At 42.4% G+C, this 13,928-nt stretch overlaps 1 protein-coding gene across 1 annotated transcript; it reads left to right on the top strand.

The window, feature by feature from the left end:
• The first annotated feature begins 1,175 nt into the window (after positions 1–1,175).
• Positions 1,176–2,552, top strand: LOC143539869 (uncharacterized). The gene is made up of 3 exons (XM_077033087.1): positions 1,176–1,212; positions 1,312–1,750; positions 1,838–2,552. The coding sequence occupies exons 1-3, from the start codon at positions 1,176–1,178 to the stop codon at positions 2,550–2,552; spliced, it is 1,191 nt and encodes a 396-aa protein (XP_076889202.1).
• The last annotated feature ends 11,376 nt before the right edge of the window (positions 2,553–13,928 follow it).

The following is a 13,928-nucleotide window of genomic DNA, read 5'->3' as shown; positions in this document are numbered from 1 at the left end:
TTTATACATGTTTAAGGTTTCTGATATCTACTACATACCGTATTTCATAACATAAAGAATTTGATTATTTGTGTTCAAAAATCTCAGAAACCAACTTTAGATTCAAGTAATGAATATTCCGTTACACATCCTGATATAAACCTATTTGATAAGGTATGCAGTATAGATTAACTTCGTTAGAACGAGTACAAGTATACACATAATTTGTAAAGCTTTTTATGAAACATTAAATTTTGTTATTAGGAGTATGTTATTGTTGAAGATGATATTATTAAAGATGATGATGTCACACCTTTGGAAAGAAAGGCATCAAAGGCCTCAGCTGTCAACAAACAAAACAAGAACAAGAATGCTGAAACCACAAAGAGGAAGGTCCAAGATGTGTATGATGTTGATAGCATACCTCAACAGTCAACTTCGAAACAAAAAAGATCATCAAAAGTTCAAGATTCTGGCAAGAACCATCTCTTAACACCTAAAAAGGAGAAATAAATTATCATCTTAATTTTTTAATAACTATGCAAAACTTTGGATTGGTTTTTATTTGGTTATTTGAAGCTTCTTTAAGTACTTTTTATTTTTCGTTCATGGACAGTTTTGCGTTGCAATTGACTTGACATTATTTCCTATATATCTTGTAGAAATTAGTACCCGAAGAATATTCAACACTCACATTTGTAATTCTACTAATGGTAATACACTTCAACTTCAAAAATAAGATTAATAGCAATGTTATGTTTTGGTCTAAGTTATATCAACAAATAATTTAATATTATTTTTAGGAACTCAATAAAGAAGATGCTCTCAAAACATAATCATTTTAAAAGGAAGTTGCTTTGGATGCAAAAAGAGAAAAAATTAATTCTACCAATGTAGCAAAAGTAAATCGTATGAGAAGAAAATTAATTTTGGATAGTAGGAGAAGAAAATATGTTTCAATGTCCAATACGGCCACATCATCAAAGTCAAACGCTATGATTACTACCAGAACTTCTACAATTACTCATTCAAACATAGGTATCTTAAACATTAAATTTTATTAGCTTTTGTTGATTTAACTACTAACACGTTTTTCCCATACATTTTTAGGCGTTGAAACAGACATCTCAGCGACTAAACAGAAACGTATAACTAGGAAAATAAAAATGGATGGCAAGCGATGAGGGGAACGTTGCATGTCCGAGAATAACGAATTTAATGGAATTTCGAAAGGTTAGTTCACTTATACGATGCTTTTACATTAATTAACACATATTTAGAAATTTATAAAAACATATCTATTGATTATCATTTTTAAATTTTTAACTGCAGATTACTTAGATCATGGAGACCAGTCTGTTGTGTGTGAGATGTGTCACGCTAAACTCTGGGACGACAAGGCTAGAAGAGGCAAACGAAAAGAAATAAAAGTGACTTATAGTTTGTGTTGTCATTATGGCGCTACTGAGCTACCACCACCAGTTAGATCGGACCCAGAGTATGAAGAACTATTTAAATCAAATAATGTTAAAAGCAAGTTCTTCTTAAAAAACATTCGTTGCTACAACTCCATGTTCTCTTTTACTTCTATGGGAGGAAGGGTTAACTCGTCAATTAATAAAGGAAAAGCTCCTTACGTGTTCAGAATGAGTGGTCAAAACTATCATGCTATTGGCAGTCTGTTACCCAAGGATGGGACGAAGCCAAAGTTCTCACAGCTTTACATATATGATACAGAAAAAGAAATTCAAAACAGACAAACCATTTTCAGGTAAACATATCAACATCTAACCATTTTCAATTTTAAATCAAACCAATCATTACGTTTATATTTATCTGTCTATACTAATACTAATAGATGTAATTTCGTCAAAGACACCAATGCTGATACATCAGCTGCCGAAAAGATGCTGGATACTGAGATTTTTATATGGTTGAAAGAAATGCTTGATCGCCAAAATGTTTTAGTAAAAACTTACAAAATGGCAAGAGATGTTTATAACCAACAGCCTGCTTTGGATCTTAAGCTACGCCTTATATGTAACAGGCAACAAGATGGCAGAACATACAACCTTCCAACAACTTCAGAAGTTGCAACACTAATTGTAGGAGACATCGACGAGTCGTACGAGTCACGTGATATTGTTTTTAACAAAGTGGGAGGCAAATTAGAATATATGAATGAGCTACATCCTTCGTACGTGCCTCTTCAGTACCCGATGCTACATCCTAATGGTGAAGATAGTTACCGAACTAAAACCAAGTATAGAGGAGTTGAAGACGACGACGGTAACAAACGACCTTATACTACAATGAGAGAATGGTTTGCGTATATGATTCAAGACAGGGTTGGCCAGTTCTCAAAAAATCTATACTCAAGAAAGCTATTCCAACACTTATTGGTTGACGGTTACACGATGATTGAAAGCGAAAGACTTTGTTTTATAAGAAGTAAACAAAAAGAACTGAGGTCCGTAACATTTGAGGACCTAAAATCTCTAAAGGAACAAGGACATTCGGATGTCACAAACGTAGGACAACGCATCATATTACCTTCTTCATTTACAGGATGAGCTCGGTACATGATGCAAAATTATTTAGATGCCATGACCCTTTGTAAATGGTATGGATACCCAGACTTCTTCATCACAATAACATGCAATCCTAAATGGCCAAAAATCAAAAGATTCCTTCAAGACAAAAATCTGAACGCAGAAGACAGGCCAGACATATTGTGCAGGCTATTTAAAATAAAACTTGACTCCTTGATGAAAGACCTGAAGCATGGAGATATCCTTGGAAAAGTTCAAGCAGGTACAAATACTATACATCTTCATAAAATGAAAAGAATTAATCATATGCTAATACATTATTCGTATTTCTACTGCTGTTTATACTGTGGAGTTTCAAAAGCGCGGTTTGCCCTCACGCCCATATTTGTCTGTTTATGCAAAAAGAAGACAAACTACCAAACGTAAAGCATGTCGATCCGTACATCAGCGCCGAGATTCCTGATAAGAACGAAGATCCTGAATTATACAACCTTGTGGCTGAGTTGATGATGCATGTCCTTGCGCACATTATAACAAACCATGCTCGTGCGTTATAGACAACAAGTGTTCCAAAAACTTCCTAAAGAAGTTTAAAGATGAAACGTCAATAGATACAGATGGCTTTCCTTTATACAGAAGACGAGATTCAGGCGCATTTGTCGAAAAAATCAGATGTCAGTCTTGATAACCGAAGCGTCGTACCATACAACAAGAAACTCTTGACATGATAACAGGCTCACATAAACGTTGAATGATGCAATCAGAGGTCGTCTATCAAGTACCTATTCAAATACATAAACAAAAGCCCAAATCGTGCGACTGTGTACTTCTCTAACAATGGAGAGAGTGAAAAGAACACGGATCATAATGTTGACGAGATTAAAGAGTTCAATAACTGTCGATATCTTTCAGTGTGTGAGGCATCATGGCGTATTTTCGGATTCGATGTCCATTATAGAATACTTGCGATTATGAGACTGCCTTTCTACCTTCCTGGTAAACAACAGGTGATTTACGGTACCGAGGACGATATTGATAATGTGTTGGAAAAAACAGATACCGTTGCATCTTCAATGTTCGAATTGTGGATGAAATGCAACAGCGTTGATCGGGAAGCATGTAAACTAACTTATTCAGAATTCCCGACAAAATTCGTTTGGCACGACAAACTGCGCGGCTGGCAACGAAGAAAGAAGGGATTTTCTATTGACAGAATCCATGCAATATCACCGGCTTTTGGAGAAGCGTACTTTTTACGGGTCCTTTTAAATAGAGTGAAAGGACCAAAAACATTTGAAGAAATACATACCGTTAACGACCATACATAACCTACTTTCAGATATGCATGTTATTCCCTTGAATTATTAGACGATGACACTAAATACATTGAGGGAATTGAAGAGGCAAGCATTGCCGGAATAGGTGCTTACCTGCGTTCATTGTTTGCTACAATGTTGTCCACCGATAGCCTCTGTAGGCCCGAGTACGTATGGAACAGCACCTGGAAACTCTGTCTGACGACATCCTCCCAAGGCAAAGAAAGCTATTAAAATCACCAGGTATATGCTACTTTTTTACCAAATCATAATTAAAAAACAATATTTATGGAATTACATGATGTTTTATTAAACTATCCAAAACACATACCAATAACAACCAAATAAAATAGCTCAGTATCATTAGTATTTAATCAATATATGTTACCTTCTAATTATTTTTAAGCGTCATACTTTAAAACAAACTAACAGCCTTTTACAGATTTACAGCTGATAGAAGACCAAATCAAGAACCTTACGTTGCTCAAAATCCAGAAAATCCTACAAAAAAACAACTCAAGTTTAACAAGGTATGAGACAATGCATTTCCTTGAAAACCTACTTACAGCAAAATAAAGGTGGCGTCTTTTTTCTTTACGGTCACGGTGGGATAGGGAAAACATATTTATGGAAGACATTATCTTCAGCCATACGATCCCAAGGTAATATTGTTTTAAACGTTGTATCAAGCGGAATCACATGATGATTGCTATCCGGAGGTAGGACGGCACATTCCAGATTTCATATTCCGATTAACCTAAACGAGGACTCATCTTGCGTAATGGAACGAGGTTCGGATGAGGCCGAATTATTAGAGAAACAAAGCTAATAATTTGGGATGAAGCCCCAATGACCCACAAACACGCTTTTCAGGCGCTGGACAAATCTTGCAAAGATGTCTTAAAGTCAAATTCGTTATTTGGAGGAAAGGTTGTTGTCTTTGGAGGAGATTTCAGACAGATTCTGCCGGTAATTAAGAAAAGAAGCAGGCAGCAAATAGTAAACGCATCTCTGTGTTCTTAAATTAACAAGAAACCTAAGGTTAACAATTAGTCAGCCATCGGCTGACATAGAAGAGACCAAAAAATTTTCTAAATGGCTACTAGACATAGGAGAAGGTAAAGTCGGTGGACCTAATGAGGGTACGGAAAAAATAGAGATACCAAATGATTTACTTATTGAACAATGTGACAACCCTATCATAAAGCTGATTCAGTTTGTCTATCCGGACATTCTAAACAGTAGCCAAGACCCTACATACTTTCAACAGAGAGGGTTGCTTGCACCAACAAACGAGGTTGTTCATGAGATTAATGATCGTCAGCTTGAATTATTTCCTGGTGATCTAGTCAAATACTTAAGCTCAGATTCTGTAGCTAAGTCCGACTACATAGATGGAAATGTTGATCCGACTTTATACTCTACTGAAATACTTAACGGTCTTAAAATATCCGAACTGCCAAACCATAAGCTTATGCTAAAAGTCAGTGTACCCGTGATGCTTCAAAGAAATATCGATTAAAAAAAGGGATTATGCAACGGCACTAGGCTTCAGGTTGTTTCTTTGGGTACGCATGTAATCGAAGTGAAAATTCTTTCGGGGAATAATACAGGTGAGAGGATCTCTATTCCAAGAATCGCCATGACACCTTCCGATAAGAACATAGTATTCACGTTTACAAGACGGCATTATCCCTTATCAGTTTGCTTCGCTGTGACAAGAATCAAAAGTCAAGGACGGTCATTAAGTAAGGTGGGTTTGTACTTAAAGAACGATGTCTTCTCACATTGACAGCTGTACGTCGCACTCTCAAGAGTTACGAGCAAAAAGGGTTTGAAAATACTGATTCTTGACAAAAATGGCAATCAGGCTAACAAATGAAATTTTTCTTATTTGAAATAAAGTTAATTGTTACCAATTACAATATTGTGATTTCTCAATTTAGTACAATTTCTTATTTGAAATAAAGTTAATTTTTATCACTTACAATATTATGATTTCTCAATTTAGTACAATTTTATAAATAAAATTTTATGAATTCATAATGTTTACTAACAAACGTATTATAAGGTAACGACTCAAACTTGGCTAAATCAATAGCTAAAAAAACTTAAAAGTAACCCGCGTAACACGCGGGGTAAAAGTTAGTGTGTGTGTGTGTGTGTATTATGTCAAAAACCAAATGGTTGTAGTCTCACAAATTTTATTATTCATTAGATAAACCAAATAGGTTTTCACATGTATCCATGGCATCTCTACTTTTAATGTAGGTAGTTACAACAAATTCATTTTCAACTTTGATTTTAATATTATTTATGTTCACATAACCATATTGATTTCTCATAGCTTTGCATATAGTTTGGAAAATATATATTTTTATGCTGTTGAAGAGGTAGAGACCAGTTGGACCCGCAAGACTCACCTTCAAGAGGGACGTTTGCGCAAGGACCAACTGGTTCCGCAGGACCCACCATGCTCAGAGATGAAGACCTTACGCGCAGTACGCCAGCTGTTCCCGCAGGGAAAGCCTCCCAATGGTGAAGTATCCCGCCTGTCCCCGCAGCTGCGGATACAAGCCATCAGGGAAGGCTACCCGCACTAATAGCAAGGCTACACGCACAAGGCACTCAATAATTCAGTCACCTGAAGGAATGAGCAAGGCGGGAATACTCCCGCCCAAATGAGCCAGTCCGTATGCTTCTGGAAGATCTTTTGTACTATACCTGCCAAGGTATGGACAAAATAGACGATCTGACCAAAGCAGCCCATGAACCAATCACAGGGTGACAGCTCACCGACAACAGTACGAGGAGGAGCATGCTCTAGTACTGTTTGTCACTATTAGCCGCTGCCTACTCACCAACCCTTGTCGTGGCACGCACATAGCCTGCAGTTGGTGGAAAGGGAACAGTATACAGCCGACCTTGTCACTATCAGCCGCTGCCTACCCACCAACCAGCATGGCACGTGCGTAGCCCATAGTTGGTAGAACAGGAATATTATACAGCTGGCTGTACCTGCTTGGAAACCTACCTTCGGCTATAAATACTCCAACACCTTGGAACGGTATGATCATCTGGTATTTTACCTTCACTAGCTATTTCTCTCAATATACACTTATATTCAGAGCAATCTAGTCTGATTCTCACGCCGGAGGGTGGTCACAAGGAGGAACCCCCCCCCCCCCCTTCTCAGTGACGAGCTCACGGTGTTTGTTTTGCAGGTCATCTGAAGAACATCCTTCTTTGCCGGACCTAACCCTCGTGGAAAACATCTATTTAACCCCCAGATTATCCGTAATCTGCCCGGGGTCAATTAGTGTTTCTTCATTGGCGCCATCCGTGGGACAAAAGCTAGAACTAATTCTCAGTGTTTTCAAAATTTCTGAAGAAATGGTTAACGTTACTTTGGTCCCAAGGCCAGTAAGTGACCAGGAAATCCCGGTAACCACAACCCCAGCCACTGGGAGGAACACCGGCGGTTATACAAATTTTACGAACACTACCCCGGTTACCCAAGCCGGGGCAAGTGCAGTAAACAATTTGTCACTGGGGTTCACTGATGCCCAGTTGGATAAACAGGCGAGGCTCCCTCGCCAAACACTCGATCAAGTTAAGGCGTGGGCCGAGGCACGCCAGAAAGAGTTCCAAGCTGAGTTGGATGAACGTTTGCGTTCACTCCAACAGGCTGACGAATTCGGAAGTACTCGACAACAGCTCAAAATGAACAGTGAGTGCGAGTACTCGGACGATGATCGGGAGGAATCCGACACCGACGCAAACCCTTGCCACAGGGCGAAAGGGAAGCGTAAGGAAACGGACTTCCAACCAAGAAGGAATTTTGGAGAAACCTTCAAACCAAGGAACGCGGGAGGAAACCCACGTGACTTCTCCAAAACCTTTAGACCAACTGCCGCAAATGCGGGAAAGTCCAAGTTTGCAAGGGACATTGCGGAAGCAATCGCCCCGAGAAGTGCCAAACAGATGTCCAACATCGGCACTTATGATGGTATGTCCGACCCAGATGATCACTTGAACAGATTCATAGCGGGGGCAACCGTCAGCAGCTGGACGGAACCCACGTGGTGTTATATGTTCCAGATGACGCTGGTTGGAGCGGCCAGGGCGTGGTTCGATCGTTTACCGGTCCACCACATCTATGATTGGGCGGACTTTCAGCACAAGTTCAGCGAACACTTCAGTCAACAGAGGAAATATACTGAAGAACAGTGGACGATCCTCAACTGCGTGAGAGAGGAGGATGAATCTTTACTAGACTTCATCACTCGCTTCAACTCCAAAAAGCTGAGTCTGGGCGATATAAGTGAAGATCTTGTTCGCGCCGCTTTCATCCAGGGCGCCGAATACCCAGAGCTTATCCGCACGTTGACGGGTAAGAACGGCATGCCATCAACATGGGATGCCATCATGACGGCGGCCAAGCGCTTTGCCGAGACGGAGAAGCAACTGGGTAGGGACCTTCCCCAGAGTACACATCTCTACACGCAGAGGACCAGAGAAAACAATGTTCGGATCGCCCGGCAGAACAAAAAGAGGAAGCTAGGTATTTGGCAGTCAAGGGTAAACTTTGACACCTCATCCAGCTCTCGCCCTCTTGTTGGCGGAAGGGATAACACGCACCCTTCAAGCCGAAAACACCGGTGGACGCCACTCACCAAAAGCGTCACGGAGATATTTGCTACCGAAAAACTCCCATGGCCAAAAGCTCCAATGATCCGGCAACGACCTAATGCGGATCAGAGCAAATTCTGTGACTTCCACGGGACAAAGGGTCACAGTACAGAGGAGTGTACATCCTTGAAGGATATAGTTGAAACATTCGTCAAGGATGGAAGACTTGCACACCTTGTGGCATCAATCAAGAATGGAGGGAGGAATGAGAAACGGTACAAAGGCAATGGACGAAAGCCCATTGACATCAGCATCCACATAGTTCATACTAACATCACATGAAGAAAAAGACGAACGACAGAACCATGCGCGTGGAAGGAAGCTGAGGTGCGCTTCCCGCGAGTGCCAGGAGGACCCAGCAAAGAAGGCCCTATCGTCATCAAAAGCCAGCTGGGGCACTACATCACTTCACGCACTCTTGCTGACAACGGCGCCTCGTCAACGGTGATGTACAGGCAGTTCTTCGACAAGCTAGATGACGAAGACAAGGAACGCCTGGAAACGGTCTGCGCCTCGATGGAAGAGTTCGACGGCAGCACAAACACCCTCTGGGTATCCTATCTTTCCCCGTCACTCTCTCGGACGGGAAACACTCCCGCACAGAAGATGTGGACTTTGTCGTAATGAGGAAACCACACCACACATACGACATTCTCTTTGGGAGAGACGGGATGGCAAGATTCAACGTCGTGGTATCTTCGGTCCACGGCATGATGGGATGGCCAACAGCTGAGGGTGTAGCGATGATCACCGGCATTCCCCAGGTATGCATCGCATCTGTCTCATCTAAACCCAAACCAAAGATGGCTAAACCAACCATCACTGAACCGGAAGAATGGGCCTTCAATGGCAAATACCCTGACCAGGCCGTTACCATTGGCCCAACAATCATTGATCCCACGCGCACCTTACTCAAACGCTTACTACTGAAAAACGCTGACATCTTCGCATGGACACCAGCTGACATGACTGGTGTACCTCGAAGTAAAGCAGAGCATAAGCTGAAGTGTGACCCGGCTTTTACGCCAGTCATACAAAAGCGCAGAGTAATGGGGGCGGAACAAGCTAACGCGTGTAGAACCCAAGTCAAGGAACTCCTTGACGCGGGCATCGTACGCGTTAGCAGATATCAAACATGGGTTGCAAATCCCGTTATGGTACCGAAGAATAACAAACAATGGCGCATGTGCATATATTTCAAAGACTTAAACAAAGCATGCCCCAAAGATTGTTATCCGTTACCCGAAATTGATCTTAAGGTAGATTCGTTAGCACCGTTTCGCCTTAAATGCTTCCTGGATGCGTATAAGGGGTATCATCAAATCCACATGGCCGTTGATGATCAGGACAAAATCGCTTTTCGGACGCCCGATGGCACATTTTGTTATCAAATGATGCCATTCGGACTTAAGAATGCCGGGTCCACATATCAACTACTGATGGACAAAGAGTTCATTGCCCAAATTGGGAGGAACTTGGAAGTCTACATGGATGACTTGGTCATCAAAAGCCCTGACGCAGAAGCGATGTTGAAAGACATCTAAGAAACTTTTAACACGCTCAGGAAGATAAACATGAAGCTCAACCCGAGCAAGTGTTCCTTTGGGATGGAAGAAGGGAAGTTCTTAGGGGTCATCGTCACTAAAGATGGCTTCAGAGCGAACCCTGAAAAGGTCGAAGCCATTATCAAAATGGAATCACCTACTACCATCAAGCAAGCTCAGACACTGAATGGACGACTAGTTGCACTTAACCGCTTTTTGGCAAACTATGCGGATAAGTCGTTTTCTTTCGTGTCAACATTGAGGAACTGTTTAAAGAAAACGCACTTCCGCTGGACACCAGAAGCGGAAGCAGCTTTTCAGGAGATTCGGTCACGCTTGATTGAACTCCCAACGCTCACAGCACCAGAAGCGGGGGAGGAATTAATCCTATACCTTTCCGCCACAGATAGAGCAACCGGAGCAGTCCTGCTAGCAGAGCGGAAAGGCATCCAGATGCCAATCTACTATGTTAGCCGTGTCCTAACAAACGTAGAAACCCGGTACTCCACCCTGGAAAAATTAGTCTTAGCACTTGTACAAGCTTCACGCAGACTAAGACGATATTTCCAGGGTCACCCAATCACCATTCTCACCAACTTCAAACTCGCAAACGTTCTAGGCAAACCCGAATTATCGGGACGTCTAGCAAAATGGGCAATTGAGTTGGGGGAATATGCGATAAAGTACAAGCCAAGACCAGCTATGAAAGGCCAGGTCCTGGCCGACTTTATTGCAGAAGTCCCCGCTTCACGGGAGAAAGAGTGCCAGGAGGAGGCTCAACCCTCCCCATCACAGGACATCAATGATGTCTGGCGACTCTACACTGATGGAGCAGCCAGCAACGAGGGTTCAGGCGCAGGGTTGAAATTAACCAACCCAGCAGGCCAAGAATACACTTACGCTATTCGACTGGACTTTCCAAGTACGAATAACGAAGCCGAGTACGAGGCATTCTTGGCAGGGCTGAGAATTGCGCGTAAAATGGGAGTGAAAAACTTGGAAGCCCACGTAGATTCCATGTTAGTAGCCAATCAGATAAACGGAACGTACACGGCCGTGAACGACACAATGGCCCTGTACCTCGCACAAGCAAAAACCCTTATGCGCGATTTTAATGATTGTAAAGTCATACACGTCAAGCATAGCGAAAACAAATCTGCGGATGCGTTAAGCAAGCTTGCATCATTAGCCTTCACCCATTTGGGAAAGGACATCCGCATTGAACTCCTTGAAGCACCATCAGTCCCGCACAAGGAAATTTGTGTCATCCAAACCGGTACAAAAACGTGGATGACACCAATAATAAATTACCTTGCAGCGGGTATACTACCAGAGTCAAAAACACAGGCAAGAAAAATACGTTGTAAAGCATTAAACTATCAACTCATTGATGACATCCTTTACAGACGTAACTTTCTTGGCCCACTCTTAAAATGCGTGGACAACCAAGATGCTGACTACCTCCTAAGGGAAGTACACGAAGGCATCTGTGGAGTACACGCAGGTCCACGCACTGTTGTAGCTAAGCTAAACAACGCGGGATTCTTTTGGTCGGGGATGCATATGGATGCGCTGGCATACATCAGAAAGTGTAGGTCTTGCCAGCTTTACGCACCCAACACGCATCGCCCGAAGAATGAACTTGTTCCAGTCACCTCTTCATGGCCATTTCAGAAGTGGGCCATCGATGTGACAGGCCCATTTCCTACAGCAGCAGGAAACGTTCAGTTCCTAGTGGTAGCCATCGACTACTTCACCAAGTGGATAGAAGCAAAACCCTTAGCCCAAACAACCGCAAAACATATCCAAAAATTTATTTGGGAATTTATTATTTGTCGTTTTGGACTTCCACAGACTTTAGTGAGTGATAACGGCACCAACTTTGCTGACAAGAAGCTACAAAAGTGGCTAGAAGAACTTCAAATCACCCACACCTTTACCTCAGTGGCACACCCGCAAGGTAACGGTGAGGTGGAAAGAGCGAATAAAAGCATCGTCGAAGGCATAAAGAAATGACTCCTGGAACACAGATCCGGTTGGGTAGACGAAGTTCCACACGTCCTTTGGGCAAACAGAACGCTGAAAAAGGCCAGTACGGGAGAAACCCCATTCAGCCTCACTTATGGCACTGAATCCATGGTCCCAGTCGAAATTGGTTTGCCCTCACCAAGGGTCTTGATTCAGCCAGATGACAATGATGCGGAAAGACGGTTAGACCTTATGCTAACCGAGGAACGCAGAGACTTAGCCGCAGCGCGTGAAGAAAACTACAAGCGACAAATGCAAAAGTACTACAACACGCGGGTAAAACTCTGCAACTTCAACGTAGGAGACTACATATTGCGTAACAACGAGGCTTCAAACCAAGAGCCCCTAGGAAAACTGGCACCGGTCTGGGAAGGACCATACATTATCAAAGAAGTTTTGGGAAAAGGCGCATACCGGCTCGAAAGGCTCGATGGCACTCCTATCCCAAGAACATGGAACGGAGCTCAATTACGCAAATGTTACATGTAGATCAATTCCAAATTTGTAAAGAAAGGGCCTAGAGCCACTTCTAATGGAAATGATTCTCCTTTCACATTGTGTTGATAGCCTTACCTTTATACTTATGAACTTCCCACGCTGATATGCCGGTATTCACCGCATAAATATGGGAAGAAGTAAGTCGTTGCGTGTGGAAGGCGGCAAGACCCGCATAAACACATAAAACGGTAAAAATTTCTAAGGAAAACTTTCACGCAGGTCAGCCATAGGTGAAGTTTGGTCATCCCAATAAATGAAAGTGACGGTCCTACCCGCACAATCATGATAAAGGAAACTAAACATTGACCTATTGGCAACCGCGTGTCGAAAGGTTAACTTATTCAAAACACTTAGAAAATTTCAAATGAAAAGATGAGGAAAACTTCCACGCAGGTCAGATATAGGTAAAGTTTAGCCATCCTACTAAGTGCAAGTGACGGTCTTATCCGCACAATCACGAAAGAGGACGCAAAACTTTAACTTATTATCTGCCACGTTGAAAAGTTAACTTATCTAAGTACTAAAGAAATTGCTAAGTTAAATCAAAATATGCGTGAAATAAACAAGGCAAGGCATTAGCAAATAATCTTTATTCCAAAGAAATTCAAATATTACAAAGATTGCTGGGTACATACCCGCATACAAAAGAAGCTATACAAAAATAAAAATCTACTCTAATGGTGGAAAGAGATCTTAAGGATCAAGCTTCAGGACCACTTCCACTTGGACTCGCACCATCAATAGAGTGTGGCGGTTCAAGGAAAGCTTTAAGGATAGCTAGCCCATCATCAGCAGCAGCAATCTCGTTCACCTTCTCCACCACCGGATGCGGGAAGGCAGCATACTGATTCACTGCTTGGTCATACGCAGCTTCAGTATCCACATTGTAAAGAGGGAAGTTGGAAGGCGGGATGCCTTGTTCAACAAACCCTAGACCAAGCAGGAAGCCAGCCTTTTCCCCATCCTCATGAGAAGCGTTGAGGGCTGCGCTCATCGCATCGTCATATGATGTGTTCGTGAACACCCGATGCACAACCTACAAAACAAAAGTTTGTCAAACTCAAGAGTAAGGAAAAGCGTAAAGTTAGAAGTTAGGAAGCTGCGCATACCTGCGACAACGCTTCTCGAAGAAGCCATTCCTTGGCAACCAGAGCCTCCTAGAGGGCAGCTTGAGCTTCATTACGGGCGCGTTCGGCTTCGTTCTTTGTGAGGTTGGCAAGCAACACATCTTTGGTTGCAGCCTCTTCGACGCCCTTTAGCTTACGCTCAGTGTGGTCAAGCACCCCCCTCTGGTCCAAGATCTCTTGGAGCTTCTTGGC

Source organism: Bidens hawaiensis, unplaced genomic scaffold (assembly GCF_021521415.1).
Source record: "Bidens hawaiensis isolate Kalapana, Puna unplaced genomic scaffold, B.hawaiensis_p1.1 tig00000055_1, whole genome shotgun sequence".
Lineage (NCBI taxonomy): Eukaryota > Viridiplantae > Streptophyta > Magnoliopsida > Asterales > Asteraceae > Bidens > Bidens hawaiensis.
This window is presented reverse-complemented; position numbering and strand designations above follow the sequence as displayed.